The 18,565-nt window shown below is 39.1% G+C and overlaps 1 protein-coding gene across 2 annotated transcripts in view; it reads right to left on the reverse strand.

Moving 5' to 3' along the window:
* Positions 1 to 18,565, reverse strand: part of DCAF5 (DDB1 and CUL4 associated factor 5) — a 70,900-nt gene that overhangs the window by 13,316 nt on the left and 39,019 nt on the right. For both annotated transcript variants that reach the window (XM_032112325.1, XM_032112326.1), the window contains exon 7: positions 6,217 to 6,283. In XM_032112325.1, coding sequence (XP_031968216.1) covers positions 6,217 to 6,283 — 67 coding nt within the window. The remainder of the gene's footprint in view (positions 1 to 6,216; positions 6,284 to 18,565) is intronic.

The following is an 18,565-nucleotide window of genomic DNA, read 5'->3' on the forward strand; positions in this document are numbered from 1 at the left end:
TGTAACAAAGGGGAGTGATTTAGACATCAATCTGACTTCCCCTGCATGAGTTCTACAGCAAGAAGCAACGTTTAGACAAACCCAGAATGAATTATTTGAAGGATAAAGAAAAAGCAAAAGTGATAGATTACTGGGAAAAGTGCTCTAGTGCAGAAATCCTGTAAGAATGTAGAACAGTGTCCATACTAATGGAAGCTGAATTGTTCCAAACATTAAAAAAACCCGTCAAAATGCCAGAGAACTTGTTGGGATAAGGAACTATCCTCCACTGGCTCTGTAACAGAGGAATTAAATGACCTCATTAAGAAGTCTTTTCTATCTAGGACACTGGAAAAGAAATCCCACTGTTTGTTCATATAAGGTAGAAAGACGTTCCACAGACTAAAGCATAACTTCATACAAGCCTTGTGAATTACTCAAAGTGCTGAAAACTCCTGAGAAGAACCAGATATTTGCAGCTGCTGCCAGTGTGCCATAGCATACCATTCCACTGCAGTATTTGGCACTACAGTAGTAGCTCATTTAAAATTAATTTAGTTTTCATTAATAATAACCCAGGGCACATTTAGACTGTAGGCCACTACTTTGCATTTGAATCCTATGAGATCATGATGTGCTAACAAAGAGATATACCATTGTTTGGAAAGCAAACGCACAGTACAATACAAGCAAATATGCATAGCATATAGGGCCTCTGCCTTCAGTGCAGCATATTATGTTTAGACACCTTAAAGGTCTCTCTTTGGTCACTCACACACCTGTATTTGTTTCATACAATGAATGCCAGTAGATGGCTTTGCTACTCAGAGACACACCTGCAGAGAAGCTAGATTTAAACACAAGCACTTTTGCCCTGAGAGCACAGGGTCCTGCAGCGTACCTTCTTCTGGGATCAGGAATCTGACTCCAGCTCAGGCAGCAGCCAGACTTACTAAAGGTTTCTCAGCAGCACAAGCAAAACTGACTTAGGTCACATCAAATATGGGGTGAGAATAGGAAGGGGTGGCCAAGATCTTTTCTCCTCCTAGCATGGTAAAAGGAGACATTGGAAGCACCAAGTGTCCCCCCATAAGAAAGCAGCTCCAACTCCATTTGCAGACTGCTTCCTTTGACACCTTTGAATACCCCCTCCAGTTTCCAGGCGAGGTGAAAGGATCAGCAGGGCCTTGCAGAGCTTGAGTGAAAGCACAGGGGGCAGTCAACTAAGGTAGAAGCCTCTGCCTCAGACAACATGCTCTTCCAGACAATCAACTCCTTTGCCTGGCCTATACCTAGAACCAGCCCCATAGTGGTCTTGTACCTCTGCAGAGGTTCCAAAAGCCACAGAGAAAAGTAATATTTTAAACATTTAAACACTATGCAGAAAACCGTAGTAGTAGTGGCTATTTTTGGATGTAAATTTTCTCCCTTGTTTTGTTGCTTCTAAATATCTGCCATACACCTTCTCTATACCAGCCCTACCACTGTTGTTATCACCAGTATAGCTGAACAACAATATGACAGCTAAGACAAAATTACTATAGAAATAAACTTTGGCACACCCTTTCCACTCTGTTCCCCATCCTGGTCTGAGAGACACTGCTTTTTTTCGTGTGCTTAATTGCATAAGTTGCAATGGGTTTCACAGTGTTATTGGAACCATGCAAATTACCAACAACAACTATGCTTTTGGAACATAACAGATATAAAGTAAGTGAAATTATCTCACAACCGATAGCTGTTTGCTTGGGGATTTTTGTTTGCTTTTTTGTGGTTGGTTTTGGTTTTTTTTAATGGAAGTGTGAAAACTGCTTGGCTGTGCATTTCTTTTGCACTGGTGGCTGCAAACATTTTCAATACAACAGAGAGAAAGGAGCTTTGGTACAATTAGATGGCCAGTTGCTAGGGACTAAAGCTCCTCCTGCCTGTCCCAGAGCTCAGTGTTATCTTCAGCTCTCTGTTCCTGAATTAGATATTAAATATACCAAGGCTGGTGAGAGAAACACTCGTGGATGCTGAATCTTCTTCCTCTTGTCTACAGCACTGCAAAGCACCCAACACTGCCTTGTTTTCTGATAGATGCCATTTGGCCAGTACATTCCACAGGTCCATGGCATCATTGCAATCCATGTGACATGGAAACCAGCCCCAATTCCACCGAATACAAGAACATTTTCTACTGGGCCCAAGCACATACTTGCTGTGTTAATCAAACAACTGTTCCATAGCACACTATGGTCAACACTGCCTGACCTGAAGAAAGAGACTAACTACAGTCCTAAAAGTGAAACAGTTTAGATCCCAAGACCACACCTCAGAAAAATAAATTTTTAAGAAAAATACAAACCTTCCAGAGCATGCTCCCCATTGGGTCAGATGGCTTTCCCGTGCCCCAACCCAACTTGTATGCATATATGCATATGTATTCATATATAAAATACCTCAAAAATAGCTAAAGACATTAAGAAACACTTAATAATTTTTTATTCATCTTCATTTATCAGCCTAGAACTTTGAGAACTTAAACTACAAGCTGTCTCTAATGAGATAGCCTTGTTCAAGTATTGTGAAAAGATCTGTTGCTGAATTCTTCAAGTCTTGAAGAAGTGTTGGCATTTACAAAGACCAAGGAGGAGGAAAAAGGAAGATAAATTGCATCAGTTCTGCTGGAAATTTGTGCAATTAGTTTAGTAACTGAACCACAATGATGGGCCCTTTCTTGCTTCCAGTTACAGTCAAAGACAGAATTAAAATAAGTTCTGAAATGCAGTTTGCTGTTCTGATTTAGTAAAGTTTTCCAGAACTTGGTGACAGCCTGCTCACATGAACTGAAGGATCCCCAACTGTCTTCTCAATCACAAATAAATACAGCAGCTTTAAGCAATATTTCAAAAACAAGAGTTGCATAGATGATTCAGAGTAGTGAGCAAGGAACGTAAATTACATTTTGAAAACTTTTGGTCTACTAAACCCTCTATTGCTCCACAAGAAATGTCAAGGTTTTTTTTACCAGCTAATAGACCATGTTTATTGGTGCTAGGTTTAATAATGTCTAAAGTGCTTATACGTTAACAGGCTTGCTGGGCAAGTCATGCGGGACTGATGTCTCTTCTCACTTCCAGCTTGCCTTGGAGTCAAGTAAAAGCTGTGGAAACTCAGGACTGCTTTTCTTCTGCCAAACTTATGTATTAACTTTGCTAGAAGCTGCTTCTGAAGAAAACTGTGATACTTTCATGGATTACTTTAAAAGAGAAACTGGCCAACAAATTCATGAAACATTTGGCAATTACTTCTGAAGCACAGTGGAAAGCTGGATAATACTTGGATGGAGAAGAAAGTGGAAAAATGAGCAAACTATTCCATCTTTAAGAAACCACAAAAGGTGGTAAAAAAGCAACCAACCTTCTGGCATAGGAAATCCCAACCCATTCAGAATAATCTAAGACTACAGAGGGAGACAGTCAGTAAAACTCATCAACAGAATAGCTTCCTAAGCAATTTAGGAAATACCTTTTTTCACATACCTCCCTGCCCCAAAGGGGGCAAAAACCCTGCCTAATTATTGGACCAAACAAAGCTGCTTGCAGTTTCCAGCTGATTATGGGAATGATTTTATGCAGCTCACTGGAAGGACACGTCTAAACTACGACTGTTTGAAAAAAAAACCCAGTAGAATTTGTTCTATTCTCCTGGCAAAATACCAGTACAGGCAACTACATTTCTCCAACTTGAAATATGTTTGCAATTGTCTGACTGGTGTGTTCCTTCACACTCTTCTTCATCTTTTTTGTTCACTAATGTTGCTAACCATTGGATAACCAGTAGTTGGTGCACCTATACTGAAACAAAATAATTTCAGAACTGTCGTTAAGGATGAAGCTGTTCAAAAAGATATAAGCTTGCAAAAATTTTCCCTATTTTCAAATAACTGATACAATTTAAGGGAGCTGTATCAAAAATATTTATAGCAACACAATGTCTGAGTTCAACCGGAAGGCAGAAATCAGTTAGAGAGATATGTTTATTTAAAATACCAACCAACGGCACAGGACATTACATCATCCTGTCTAGTTTGTACACTATTTTAAGTGAAAGACCACATTCCACTCTCTCAGATCACGAATGCAAAGGCACTCCTATTTCAGCTAAAACATAAGAACAAGGAGTTTTCCACTGAAGCAAAAGTTTTCCGAAGTCTCTACATCCCTATGGCAAGACTATTTCTCCAAGAAGGAAGCACAGCAACATCTCTCTCTGACAATTATTCTGAACAGCCGGATGAGATTTAACAAAGAACATTTCATCACATTCAAAACAGGCACAACCCTTCAAGAAGAGATGAATGAAGAAAAGAAAAGCTTCAATAAGCCTCTCACAGGTGATCTGGATGCCCAATTAGTTATTTGCCACAGAAGTGGATCTTTAGGTCTAACAAAACAAAGCTTGTGAATTTTGGTAAAATATTTCAAAAAGAGAACTCCTCAAGTTACAAGACATTAAGACATACACGTTCCTACTCCTGGATCTTCTGATTCGTTAAGCAACCACTGAAGGCAATTGATATTAAGTAATTAATTTTGTAACTGAAATGTTGCAAGGGTACTGACACCCTTCCTGAAGTTACAAGAACCAGAGACAAGAAACCTGACCAAAACAGATATGACAATTTTTTGTGGTAAATCACAAATTAAATTGTAAATTTGTTTGATTAAATTGTATCATCTAGTTGTATATAGCAACTTTTTTGCAAGCATGTGTCTTTTACAGAGGGGCATCCTTAACAACTACTCTGAAGTAGATTATTTTGCTTACAGGTGCAACAAGTGCTAGCTATGACTCCTTGTGCAAAAGTCCTAGATAAAAGTTTGTCACATGCAGCTGTCTGGGAAAAAAGTTTACAAGAGCATTACAGCCATATAAACACAAAATCTCAAATCAGAATTTACAAAGGAAGTCAGGATAGTATAGTGATACATGCAAAAAACATAATTCTACAATCCACACAGTAAAACTTGAACATAAATAACTAATTTTAATGTATGTAATCTTTCTTTTAGCGAAGAGGTACAATCTGTAAGTAGTAGTAAACCAGTGTCAAATGTAAAAGAAAATCACACAAATAAAAAGAAAAGCAGGGAGATATCTCGATAAACTCTATACAAAGATAGAAGGCCAAGTTACTGGTATTTAGCAGGACCATCTTCAGGACTTGTGGACTGCAACATGAAATGCTGGTTAACTAAGCAAAACCCCCAATATTAGGACGTAATTTTCCTCAAAACCCTGCCATTAACCAAAGGCTATTCATCCTCTCAGCTGTGGATTATATAGCTGTTATTAACAACCTTTGAAAATGAAACAAAATATTTTCATTTTACCTCTAACAGAGCTTGTAATTTTTTCTCACTATTGCTAAAGCATCTGAGACCACAGGATAGCCCTCAGTTGTACTTAATATCACTAAGATGTACAGTTTAAAGAGCCAGAGCCACTAAAAATGAAAACACTAGTACAGTTTTGAAAGTCTTGACTCTGTCAACTAAAATTTAACGCCCTTCTAGAAGTGCAGTCATTTCTTTCCACAGAACAGAGATGCTGACATTCTATGGCTTAGAGTGTAATCGTGCCAAACCCTACACCCTACTAGACCACATCAAATTAGACACTGACCAACAGTGGCATTCCCAATACTGTTGTTACATTGCCCCCACACTGCTGTTTTTCTTTCACATCCCTCTCCTGTACTTTCATACAGAGCTGTGCTACTGCTATTTGCTTACCATGTCTGCCCCAGCATGGGAATGGCTCAGAAATTAGTCAAAAGTGGCCATTTCCACCAGCTGATAGTGCTCCTCCACCCAGAAAGTAAAAAAGCAGAACTCCTCTGCACTGGAAATCAGTGGGAGGATTTTGGTGTTAGAGGAAGGAGACGGGAAAAGAGGTCAATGCACTGGAGCTGTAAGGAGCACCCTGTGAACACAGCACCATTTTATGCTGCAAGCTTTATTATGGAAGGAAGGGAAAAAAATAGAAAATCATTATGATAAAACATTCAAATGGCATTGCCCACTGTTATCCAGACACTGGATCAAGCATTTGTAAACTCTCCCTATCCAGCTTTCCTCTAGATTCACAGTGTGAGTGAGAAGAGCAATTTTTTTGAAATACCAATCTAGTATTTGTCAGATACCTGCCCCCCACTCTTCCTTCCCCATCTAAAACAACAACAACACTTACCTGCTTCTGGATCTGGAGGAATCCTCCACATATACAAATTGAAGTCATCAGAGCCCGAAAGGATATACTGTTAAGAATAAAAATAAAAGCCATTTACCACAAAGTATCACCTGAATTATGCTATTTTACTATTGATCTACTTCCTCCAAACCAAAAATGAGAAAGGATAATTTGCATCATTCTTTGCACCTCACTGATCAATTTACATTTAAATGGGGATTAAGTACCAGCACGAAAATGTTGCTTGTATAAATGGACCAAAATTGAAAAGCATATTTCATGTATCTAATGCCTACTGCCCAAAGTGTATGTTTGCTTTGCTAAATAAGGCTATGAATTTTGGTTGGCTTTAATATAAGCATGTCTAGATCTAGATCACACTCTCTATTTTGCAGCTTGCAACTCTGGTCTTTTTTGATGTTGAAGCCTTTCATCGCTTTTTCTCATCTCCTGTACTACCAAGGAAAACTCCATTAAACACCTACCTAAGAAGAGAGCTACCACGTCCATAACTCATCAAGCCAGACATGTCTACCAAGACCATCAAAAGTCAGTCACTGAGAATAATCTTGAACACCAAATAAAAACCAAAGCTAAACATTCACTGTCAGCAAATCTCAAATTGTTTAAACCTCCTTCCCCCCGCACATTTATGACACGTTTCATTTTTTTCCTGCTCATAGTTACTCTGAAGAGATGGAAGGCTGCCCTTTTTCAACAGTGCACAAATGATAAACAATCTCTTTATTGTGCAGAACTTCAGGCAATATGCAATTTAAAGTAGCTTAATATGCTACAAGCAGACACTGGAATGACAGGTGACATTTGATGTGGCAAAAAGCTTATGCCTCTCAGTTTGGAGAGGCCACAAACTGCGCCTTGCCTCCAAGCACTTATTCTCCAATAAATGACAGGGAGTACAGTTCATTTCTCTCCCAAATTAGAGATTAAATGACATGTACTGGAACCAATGGCAGATTCCAGTTCCAGTTATACTGGTGTGGACAGTGTAAATCTCTATCCCTCAACTGACATTAGGCTGCAGTTTAATCAATACAGTCAAGAAGCTGGGTTTTTCACTTTATTATTATTGTTAGGTTAGGGGAAAGGGAGAAAAAGAAAGCAATGGAGCCAGTTTGTCCCTTTTCTAACCTTTGATGAGAGACAAATTCTGTTTTGCTTGGCTCAAATATAACTGGTTTCTGCCTTTCATTCTCCAGGCATACATAAAATCATCAGGCACAGTAACATCAAGCAGTGGGGAGACAAGTTCTGGAATAACACAGGACTGAGAAGCAAATAAACAAAAAATATACACTATCACAGAAAAAGTGGCTATAAATTTGCATATATTCTGTTTGCAATGCTAATTACATTAGTGCAGTGTTTGGATCTTTCCTGTCACAAAAATGCAATAACGACCCACTAAAATACCTTCTCTGGTTTCCTGCCATCATAATCCAACCATTCTTTTTTTCCCTCATTTTTAAGAATGCAGGATGTGAGTAAGCCCTTATGAATGCAATTCTGCTCATTTTCTGACAGGTAAGAAGCACTGATCAAACAAAAGCTCCTTTAAAAGCCTGTGCACACTAGTTCAGCATCACTCATAAACCCATACTTTCCAAGCCAGAAAGTTATTTCTACAAGCCAACATGTTCAAGCACTTAGGCAATTTACCTTCCAAACTGACCTGATGGTGCCAGGAATATGTGCTTCCCCTTTCATTTGACTGCTCATAAATGTTAGCCCACAGCAGGCTGAGCCACTGTGCCAAAACTCCACAGATTAGGGCTCATATAGGAAACATCCCAGCAATTAGAAAGAAAGCACCTCTAATGTTTTGTTAAAAAAATGCTACATGGAAAGAGAAGTTTTATTTATATAGAGATGTTCCCAGCTGTTACTATTTATTACCAAATTGTGTTGTTGAAGCAGCAACTAGTTTGCCAAGGACACATGACTAAAAACAGACTTGTAACTAAAATGCCTAGAAAAGTCAGTATCTTGAATTTATGACCATGCACCCCCTCCCCCCCCCCCCCACATATCACAAACCAACAATGACAGGGCCCCAAAGTGACAGATTTCAGATATCCTGCATGAGGCACACAGGACAGAAGAAACATGTTATTTACGTGCCAGGAATGGAGTGTCCATGAGACTCTTCAAACCTGCTCCCAAAATTATTTGCAGAGGAACCTTCTGTGTATCCTGTAAGACTCAATGGTCAATTGTGCAGGAAATCTCATGTATCACTGCCCATGGTGCAAAATACTACCTGCAAAGACCATTGACCCCAGTATACTCTGTCTTGCTTTGGAGACAGCAAAATTTAGAGTGCCCTTGCAGTGATGTGTAGTAATAGCAACTTGATGCACTGTCAGGAGTGTAAACAGGAGGTCAAGACAAGTGATTATTTCCCTTACATGGCATTTTTGAAGCCACGCCTGGGGTATTGTGTCTGGCTTGGGTCCCCCAATACAAGAGTGACACTAACAGATCAGACAGAGTGGACAAGAAGGGCTGCTGCAGCTGAAGGCCCATGACCTGCAAGGAAAACCTAAGGGAACTGGTCTCGTTTAGCCAGAAGAAGAGAAAGGGAAGGGATAGAGTGGACCTCAACAGTTTCCCCCTCTTCAAAGGAATACTGAGCAGCCAGGGACAGACTCTTCTCAGAGGCATGCAGTGGATACCCAGGAAGCAACAGTCACAAGTCGCAGCAAGGGAAATTCCAGCTAAGCACAAAGGAACAGCATGTTCAGGAGCGTAACAAACACTGCAACACAGCCCCAACACAGTGGAATCTCCACTCTTGCAAATCCAAAATTTACCTGAACAGTTCCCTGAGCAATCTGATCTGACTTTGAAGATGTTCTGCTCTGGGAAGCATCTTAAGTTGGGTGATCTCCAGAGCTCTCTTCTGACTGATTTTCTTCAAAGATTGCCAAAATAAAAAGGGAAATAATTGTCTTGGTGGATTGGGATTGGGCTTTGGGTTACAGGGTGGAGAGAAAGGAGGAGGGGAGAAGTGGATAGTGTCAGGAAAATGCCCACCCGAAACCTTTACACTCCATCAGACATCACAGCTTCATGAAAACACTAATGAGAAGACAAACTTAGGCCACAGAGACAGGATCTGCAGTTCAGTACATGGACTTGCAAAAATTAAAGTGATCACAATTTGGGGAATTTAATGGAAGAAACTGACAAAGTACCTTAAAATGGTTCACAGAATCATAGAATGGCTGAGGCTGTAAGGGACCTTTAGAGGTCATCTGGTCCAATCCACCTACTCAAGCAGGGCCACTTAGGAGCTGACTTCCCAGGACTGTGTCCAGATGGCTCTGGAGTATCTCCAATGCCAGAGATTTAATCCAATCCTACCAACTTAAAAGGACTGTGAAGTCCTTCACTTCATTATCATTTTCAAGCCTAATGACATTTGCACTGATCAAACACACTTGGCTAAAGTATTCTGGAGTGAATTAGGAGAAAATAAGTAGGAATGAATTAAACATCTGCAATGCAATTATGTCCAGTCACAGAACAAGCTCAGCTCGGGATCTGAGCTGAAAAAGTACTTATGGCTTTAATCTTGACACAAGACCGCCATTAGTAAATGCCAAAACATTAACTGTTAAAGTCATGTACACAAGTTTGATGTTGTAAGCAGTGGGCTGTGAGTTGTGAACTTTTTATATAAAATTAAATTTTATTTTGATGGTTAAATCTGCCAATAATCACCAGAATTTGATCATATTCCACAACATATCCAAGTATTTTGCATCTCTGCCATTACACTGCCACCACTGTAGCAGTCAGCATTGTTTTCCGCTCTCTTTCCCAGTAAGGATACCTCTGGGGTACATGTTTTCCTGGCTGTTCTCACAATAGATAATTGAATCCCCAAATGCATTCCTTTCGGTTTTTTCTGTAACACTAGGTGATATGGGTCTGACAAGTAGAAAGTGGCTTTTCTGGCCAAGACCAAGAGATTGCCAGAACCATCTCATGACTGTAGCCATTGCAAGAACAGTGCGCCACATGAAGCTTCAAGAATGGACACCCAAGCTGCCAAAGTCAGAAACACACCTGATGTCACATTTGGAAAAAACCCCTCAATTCCAATTAGTACTCTCTGCACAAGACAATCAGAACCTAAGGCCTCTAGAGAGCACAGCTGGACTGATGTTACTAAGACATTTACATGACCATCTGTGAAAATTTTTCTTTGATGTATTAATTACTAATAAAACAAGAAGCCAATATTCTCCTCACTAGTTCATAGTTGGAGAATAAGGATTAAGAAAATTAAAAAGTCACTCCCTACTACTAGAAAAGTCAAAGAAGCAATTACTGTTAAGTTCACCAAACTCTAGTTAATAAGGCTCAAATCCTGAGAGAATGGAGTAGAATTTTTAAAAGGAAGGAAAAGAAAGGGAAAAAGTAGAAGGGCTTGGGGAAGAGTAGATGAAAGAATGTCATCCTGCATATGGTTAGACACCACTTTAATTGTGAACAAGGATTTTTGGTCCTGAGGGGATGCTGGAAATGTAATTCCTAGCAGAGTACCTTCTATTCACTCAAAGAACAAAAACACAGATAATCAAATCACAGAGGTAAGCCAGGGGGAGGCAAAAACATGTGCATTCACAGAGACAACTAAATAGCTAAGACATCAAGCACTGTCCTCCTTCCACCCTCCTCCCAAAGCCAAACTCAAGCTGAACATAACCTCAAGAACCACTGAAGTGCTGAATTAGGAATCAGACCAGACCCTGCATGAGGAGCTCAGATGTCTGGGGGGAACAGACCAATATTAAACCCACCTGTTTCATTGTCTGCATTTTTGCTGCTGTATCTGACCAGGACTTCAGAAATCAACATTTACAGTATTCACATTAACACAAGATTAGACAGAAAAAACACTTGCTGTTAATACTGGAGGTTTTTTAGAAGGGCAGAGTCAGCTTCTATGCCTAGCTGTTAGCAACAATGACAGGAAAAGGCTTCCAGATGACTATGAGCTGCTGATTCAGAAGTTTGCCTTAGAAGGAAGAAAACTCTCAGGCGTGGTTAGAGTCTGCTCCTGGGAGAAAACACCAATTCAGTCTGAGTTTCAAGTACGCATAAAATGCTTAAAATGAAACACCATCAGGATTCTGAAAGAATTACATTGGACTAGCACTCCCCACTCATTTCACTGTAACTCTTCTCATTTTCTCTCTCCCCAAGGAAATTACAGCAGTTGATATAAATAAATGAAGATCTAATCTGCTGCTATAGTCTCGTAACAGTAGCATTAGCATTGCATTTTGCAGAGTACTACCACTCTAGGGAATTTATTTTTTGTTCTTACCACTGCCAGTTTGAAGGCTTTCAAAATCCCACAAGCTGCATTTCCTCAGGTGCTACTGAATATGGATTATTTCAATAAAATTTTACCTAAATTGCACCTTATTTTAGTTTTCAATATCCCCATTTCCTGCTCCTATAAAATGTCCTTTTGCTTATGATCTACATCAGAGAGATTTTTGAGCTTTTGGCCCTAGATAAGGGACTAGCAGACAAGGATTGTGTTTCCAAAAGTATCAGCAAGTCTCTTGAATAACCCAACTAATGTAGGGGAGAACAAGAAGAATGTAGGAGACTTTGTCTTAAATGCACAAATAGAGAAGCACCATCATGGTGTAATTATAAATGCATGCACAAGCGACAGGTAAAGGCACAGAAATGATAAACATTAAAAAGTGAGTACTGCTAAGCTACTGGCAGGAAAATGCTTGTCAGATTTGAATTTCATGCTGCTGTTTACAGCTTTGAAAGAGACTAAACTTTTTAAATCGCAATTCCCACTCACTTGGGCATGTCTGCCCTTTCTGCAGAGGGGCCAATGAAACTTGGGGCAGAAAAGACCAGAGCAGACAGAATTTTTCTCAGGGTTTTAGTGAGCTGTACCTTAGCTTCTTCAAGTAATGCAAAACCCACATGCTAGGAAAGAAGCACAGAGGCATCCAAATTTGAAAGTTACACTGGTGCTTTGCACATGTCCTTTAAGAGACAGGATGTACAGGCCCTCTATTTTACCTGTAACATAATTCATGGGTGGGGTGTAGACTTCTGGTTCTTTTCCTACGACAACAGATAAAGAAACTGGTTTGGGGCAGTCTGCTAGTCTCAAGTCTTAATTCCTCTTGAGACTTGCACATCCCTTCTGTGGTGGAATATGCACTCATAGACATTGAGGAAACCACAGTTTGACATGAAGCATCACTGAAGTCTGAAAAATATTGTTTGTCTAAAAGAGATTGGAATTCACAGCAATCAGCTGTGAAAAGGAATCCATTTACATGAAGAATATAAAAACTGTGTATTTATCCAAGGAGGAAAGGTTTCCTAAGTAAACAGGTCTTATGCCATTTTATTCTTTGTGGCAGCTCTCTGTCTCAAAGAATTTCTAAGTGTAATTTCAAATTTGACAGAGGACCTGAAGATTCCAGAATTATGGACTGTCCAGAAATAATATTTTACAAAAGGGCAGCTGTCACACATAGGGGAGAGAGATACTCTGTAAGTAGCCACTGAAAACAAAGCAGTTTTGATACATAGATACATCCTACAAACTAAACATCAGGAAACCCAAAAGGGAAGTCAAAATCCCAATGATATCATGACAATCTGCTTCTCATGGAACTATTTTAAGGGGGATAAACAAGCTATAAACAAAAAGAAGCAAAAAGTAAGAAAGCTCCCCTCATACACACATGCATATTTGTCTGTGATTGTGTATATGTGTATGTATATATATATATAAATATATAAAAACCACAACCATGAACACAGGTCTTGTTATACATTACATGTTTTGTATGAAAAGTATTTGACAGAACACAATCAAATTTTTTTATAGCTTCTTCTAGACCGTTTGTGGTGCCAAGACTGCTCCACATATCCTCCTTACAAAAAAAGCTTCCCCTGCTATTTTTCCCATTTTTAAAAATGACTGATAATTTACAATTTGATAATAATTTCATGATATCTGCATTTCCTGCAGGTAGAAAACCCACATATTTGCTTGCAATTCATCTTTCTATTGTTAGAGTACCTACTAACTGGATGGGAAACTAGGTAAGGACACAACTACAGAGGAGGAAAAGACTTTTTCAGTAGTTAAAAGGCATCAAGAAACAAAGAAGCAAGGAAACAACAGGGCAAAACAATTAAGAAATAAACAACAGTGAATTAGTCAAGTATTTCCATTTCTTTGCAATTCCTGATCTGTCAGGCTGGTAGCTTTATGTTGATGAATTCAGGTTTTTAGTATAGCATTCTCACTAAGTACAGCTTGAAAGACTGCTGTAATGATCATCAGCTGACTTCCACAGCAGGTATGTTCCCACCCACATGTCTTGTGCTAACACTGGCACTCCTAACAGCAGTGGTCTGATTCAGTGGCTACAGCAGTAAAACCTCATACAAGTTGTCATGAGTCATTCAATATGGTATTGCCATTTACGTATTTCAGCCAGATTCTATAGCGGTCAGATGGGTGCCAGCACAGCCCAAGGGAAGTACAGGATGTCCCCTCAAGGCCATAATGCCTTGTTTGTACCTCGAACTGCAACCCCCATTGTAGCAGCTCTCCCTGTCAGCAATTAGAGAAGTTCTTCTCTCCAAGGCAGTTAACCAGGAGATGACAAAATAATGAGCAGTCACCTGTGCAAGCTACTAACCTCTTATTCCTGTCTTTCGAAGAAAAACCTAAAGTAAGAGGATACATAACTGAGGAAGCTCTCTCTGAGAAGTGTTTTGGAAAACTTATGGCTAAGAAAAGAATTTGCCTACAAGCTATCTACACAACCTTTTATCTTCTGCTTTATAATACATTCTGGAGCACAAATTATGGGGTTTAAAAAAAATATTTAACAAAATCAAAGAGGTCTCACAACACTGTGAAAACAGACATCTTTTTTCACACGAGCCAGGACAGACTGTACTCTTTACATACTAACCTGTACTCTCTGGGACTGTTTTTCAAGAGGCTGAAACTGGCACAAAAAAGAGCTTTAAAGTTTTCCATCTCAGCCTGAGAATCAAACAGGTGCGTCCGAAAGGCTTTTAACAACAAAAGCTTTGTTCCTCAGTAAGGAGCACACCTATCTCATGAACTGGAAAAAGTAAAGCTGCGACACAGCAGACTGGAGAAATACAAATTGCTTCTAGTACATAAATTTCAAAGCCAAAAATTTGTATTCCCACTCCCTAAATCCCTAATCTTATAAACAGCCAACTCTGTGTGGGGCAATTTCAAATGCTTACAGAAGCATCATTGGGAACAATCCATCAATGTTCTTACAGCTGCCTTTTTGTGATGCAGGAAGGCTGTAACTAATTTTATTAATGAACAAAAGCAACTTAGAAATCCTTACTGAGGATTTCTATGGCAGGGAAAATATTTCTATTACATTACAAAGAAATCAACAAGTTTATCTGAGCATATGAGAGGTGCTACTAAACTACAGATCTCCTGTGATGTACTATGAGGGAGATATGAGCCTGCAAAATTCAAAGTCTCCTGAGTCTGAGTTCCACTCCACCAGAATTTAGTTTCAGTATGGGTCCTTTTGGGCTTACGTATTGCTGTGCAGATGTCTAAAAACCTCCCCCAAGGGCTTATAGGAATGCAGAAGAGAAGGGAGACAGGAAATGGGGCTGGCAGGATGTACCAGGAATGGGGGAAGAAGCAATCAGAAGAGAAGAAAACTCATAGCTCCTGCTGTCAAGACCTTGACTCTGAAGAGACATTTTCAGTATGAGCCTCCCAATGTCAATTACCAAAAACAATGTGGAAAAAAAAAATAATTTCACTGCTAGCTAAATCTCATGTATGAACCTTATACGTATGTATTATGCATATAGCTGGAATTTAATCTGCTATTTAGATAAAGCAAAAAACAAAATACAGTCTCATCAGTAATTCTTGGAAGAAATCAAATTTAAGACAGAGTAAGACATCAATTTTCTTTTTATCCAAGCACAGCAACATATTTGCACACTGAATGCTTTTCATATATTAAGAAATGCTGACTGCAACAAGCTACTATTCATTAGGAAGTCGTCTGTGCACAGGAAACTTACGACACATTCTCTCAAAGAATAATTCCCTTTCTTCTTGCTAGTTCTCAAACCTAGACATTGATAAGCACTACTTCCCATGATAAATGACCTTCAAATTAGATGGCACAAAGAACACCACTGAAGAAAAGTTCTCTTTCTTTACAAAGGCAGTATACAAACATACAAGACCCCTGGCACCTACACAACTAACCTTGGTTTTGGAAGAGTTACATTCATGTAATAATTCTGTCCTGCAAAAAGCTGGCTTGTCCCTAACCAGGGTTATTTAGAACACGGATTTCAACATAATGAGGGCTGTAACTTTATAGGGAGTTGGAGCAGCCTTGCAGTACCGTGAGCAGTGCATTCCTGAAACTCTCCTATACCAGTGTAATGTCAACAGAAAAGGCTGAGTGGTGATGTAATGTCTGAGGGCATGCCAGAGTCAAGACACTTTTTGTTTGATTCACAGGGTACAAGCTATTTCCCCCCACCCACACTTTTTTTAAACAGGCAATACGCAGTTGATTTTACAACCACAAGCGTTACAGAGCCTCACATTATCTACACAGGGAAAAAACAGGAATGAACCGATAGCATTCATCATTGTGACACAGGCAACAATCCTTGAGCAAGAAAAACTTTTGGACTATTTTAGTTTGGTTGGGTTTTGTGGTTTCTTTCTGGGCCTTTTTTATGCTGTTGCCCATCACTATAGCCTCTGAGGCTCCTACTCTTAAAAATACATTTGGGTACCTGAAGTCCTGCAATACTTTCTGTATCCTCAGATGCAAGAAGATATTTTCTATACCAGTCTAAAAACTAAAAATCCTTAGTATTTAATCAACATTTCCCAAATTCTAATGCTGACAAGAAGAATGGGAACTCCCCCGGCACCATGACATGACTAGAGAGTGTCACACATTTAATATTTTTACATAATCAAACATCTGCGCACACTAAAGTCAGTGGGGCTTGGGTGTATAAATAAACTGTTTTGTTTTTAAAATTCTGGACCTGGGTGCCCAGAAGTATGGATAAATTACAGTCTCAGACAAATCTCTACAGCCAACAAAGGCAGTGGGAAGCTGAGAGTCACGCTTGATCCATCCAGACTACCTAACCCTTCCTCTCTTTCACAGCTGTATGACTCAAGTGAGCTCCTGGATAATGCAAACGCCATACAACTTTGAACCCATTTATAACCAACATCAGAGCTCTTCTTCAAAGAATAGAAAAATCGGTGTCATGTGAATTAGGTCATTACGCCAATAACATGGACAAAAGAAAAAGTTCTGAGAAAATGAAGGTGGGTGCAAATAAAACATCAAATAAACAATGCCTCTCAAGCTTTGGTAGTTGCAAGAAATAAGAAAAGCATGACTGTGGCATCTCTAGAAAAATGCTTATGTATATATATATACTGCTCATTGACTTTGAAATCAGGCTCACAAGGACTAGGACAATAAGTTTTGGAGGAATAGTTTGCAAGGCCACAAAGAGAAACTAAGCTGTTTATCTTCTAAGATCCTGTCACTTAGCTTGTGCTGCCACCCACAATACCTGCAACAACTCAAAACCATATAAGCATTTCAGAATGTGTTCTTAAACTTAAAACCTCAAAAAATCATTGCAGTTAACAAGTGAGTCTTTCTGCATTTTGTACCTTAAAGCATTAATGATATATCATTCTTTGCTAAGAGGTTTCAATCTACTTGTATCAGAGATGCTCCAGTGAAAGGAGGTGGTATACAGATCACTGCACACCTGCTGGTTGCAGACTTCCCTCTAGAGTGACATGTCAGGAGTTCTGGCTCAAAGTCCTTTTGGGTACCTATCACAGTCTGTGAGCACTAAAAAAACAATACTGAGGAAATATTAGTATAAAGTCTAATCCCCATCAGCAGACAAACCAATCAAACTATTCCCCAACTAGTAGTCTGTGTTCTATTTCTGCAAAGAAATTTCATCAATTTAACACACATACCCTGTCAAAGTAAGAACAATACTTCTGGTCATTTAGGGAAGTTAAGCATTTGGCCTCTTAAAATATAAGGGCAATGTCCAAGAGAACTCTTAAGTTGTGTGCTTGCAGCTCAGAATCTGCTCATTTCTGCCATATCAGAATCCAACTGTTCCATATGGAACAGGATGTTATTTACCTTTACTGTAGATTTTCACCACTGTGTTAAAACAAATTTCCAAAGGCAACCCAAAACTAACAGTTATGGGGTTTTAAACCCTGATGGTCATAATTTACAAGAAAACTTCCTGAGCAAACCACTTTCTATGTACAAACTTCAGAGAAAGATTAGCAAAGACTATAGTTCTGTGAGGAGCTGAGTCTTACAGAGCTGAAAGGCCATCTCTTCATCTCTCACCCATCTTCTGATCCCTATATCACATCCAAATGCTTGTCAGAGCTCTCTGGGTGTCAGTACAAGTCATTAACCCAGGAAAAGAAGTAAATGCTACTGCCAAGTTAGAAGTGGTATCAGTGAAAGGTCTTACATCACGCCTCTGCTGGATAAGAAAGGCCTCCCCCTTTCAGCAGTTCACTTTTTTCCCCAATGCAATTGCATTCTAAGCACTGATGAGTTAAAGATAATCCTTTCTTATTAAAGTTAAAATATACAATAGAAATGCTACTTTATGAGAGGAACTACCTGTGCAGACAACACATAATAATTTTTGAACATGGGAGACTCCCATTTTTAATTTACTATGCTCTATAAGAAAGGTAAATCTAACTATTTCAGACAGCTTAAAAGAGAAAAAAAAGATCAAGTTGGCAGTTTAATAAGGACGAAAAGAAGAATCGAAGACAGAGAAAATCAGAGGTGCAATGTGAAAGAATTGCTGAAGAAGTGTTCCTACCACAAGTGCCACTTACAATTTGAAACAACCTTCTTATCCACAAGTCCCTTCAAATGAGCCTTAGCTCACACAAAATTTTGATCCTATGAGGAAATACAACCAAGGTATTCTGTGAAGCTTACTTTGCACAGATCTCAAATGAAAGACATTCTTTATAAAGGCTAAGAACAGCAATATTAAAAGGTAGAGGGGACTGGAGCCAGATTAAATTGGATACAGAATTATTTCTTCTTCTGATGAATTCTGATTTGCAGGGGTGAAGACTTGTATACATTAAGCAAAAGCATACTTGTTGTATAGAAGGGCAAAACTCAAAAAACATTGTAGTTTTTTTATTCACCTTATCTATCTT

The sequence above is a fragment of the Corvus moneduloides genome, chromosome 6, assembly GCF_009650955.1.
Source record: "Corvus moneduloides isolate bCorMon1 chromosome 6, bCorMon1.pri, whole genome shotgun sequence".
Lineage (NCBI taxonomy): Eukaryota > Metazoa > Chordata > Aves > Passeriformes > Corvidae > Corvus > Corvus moneduloides.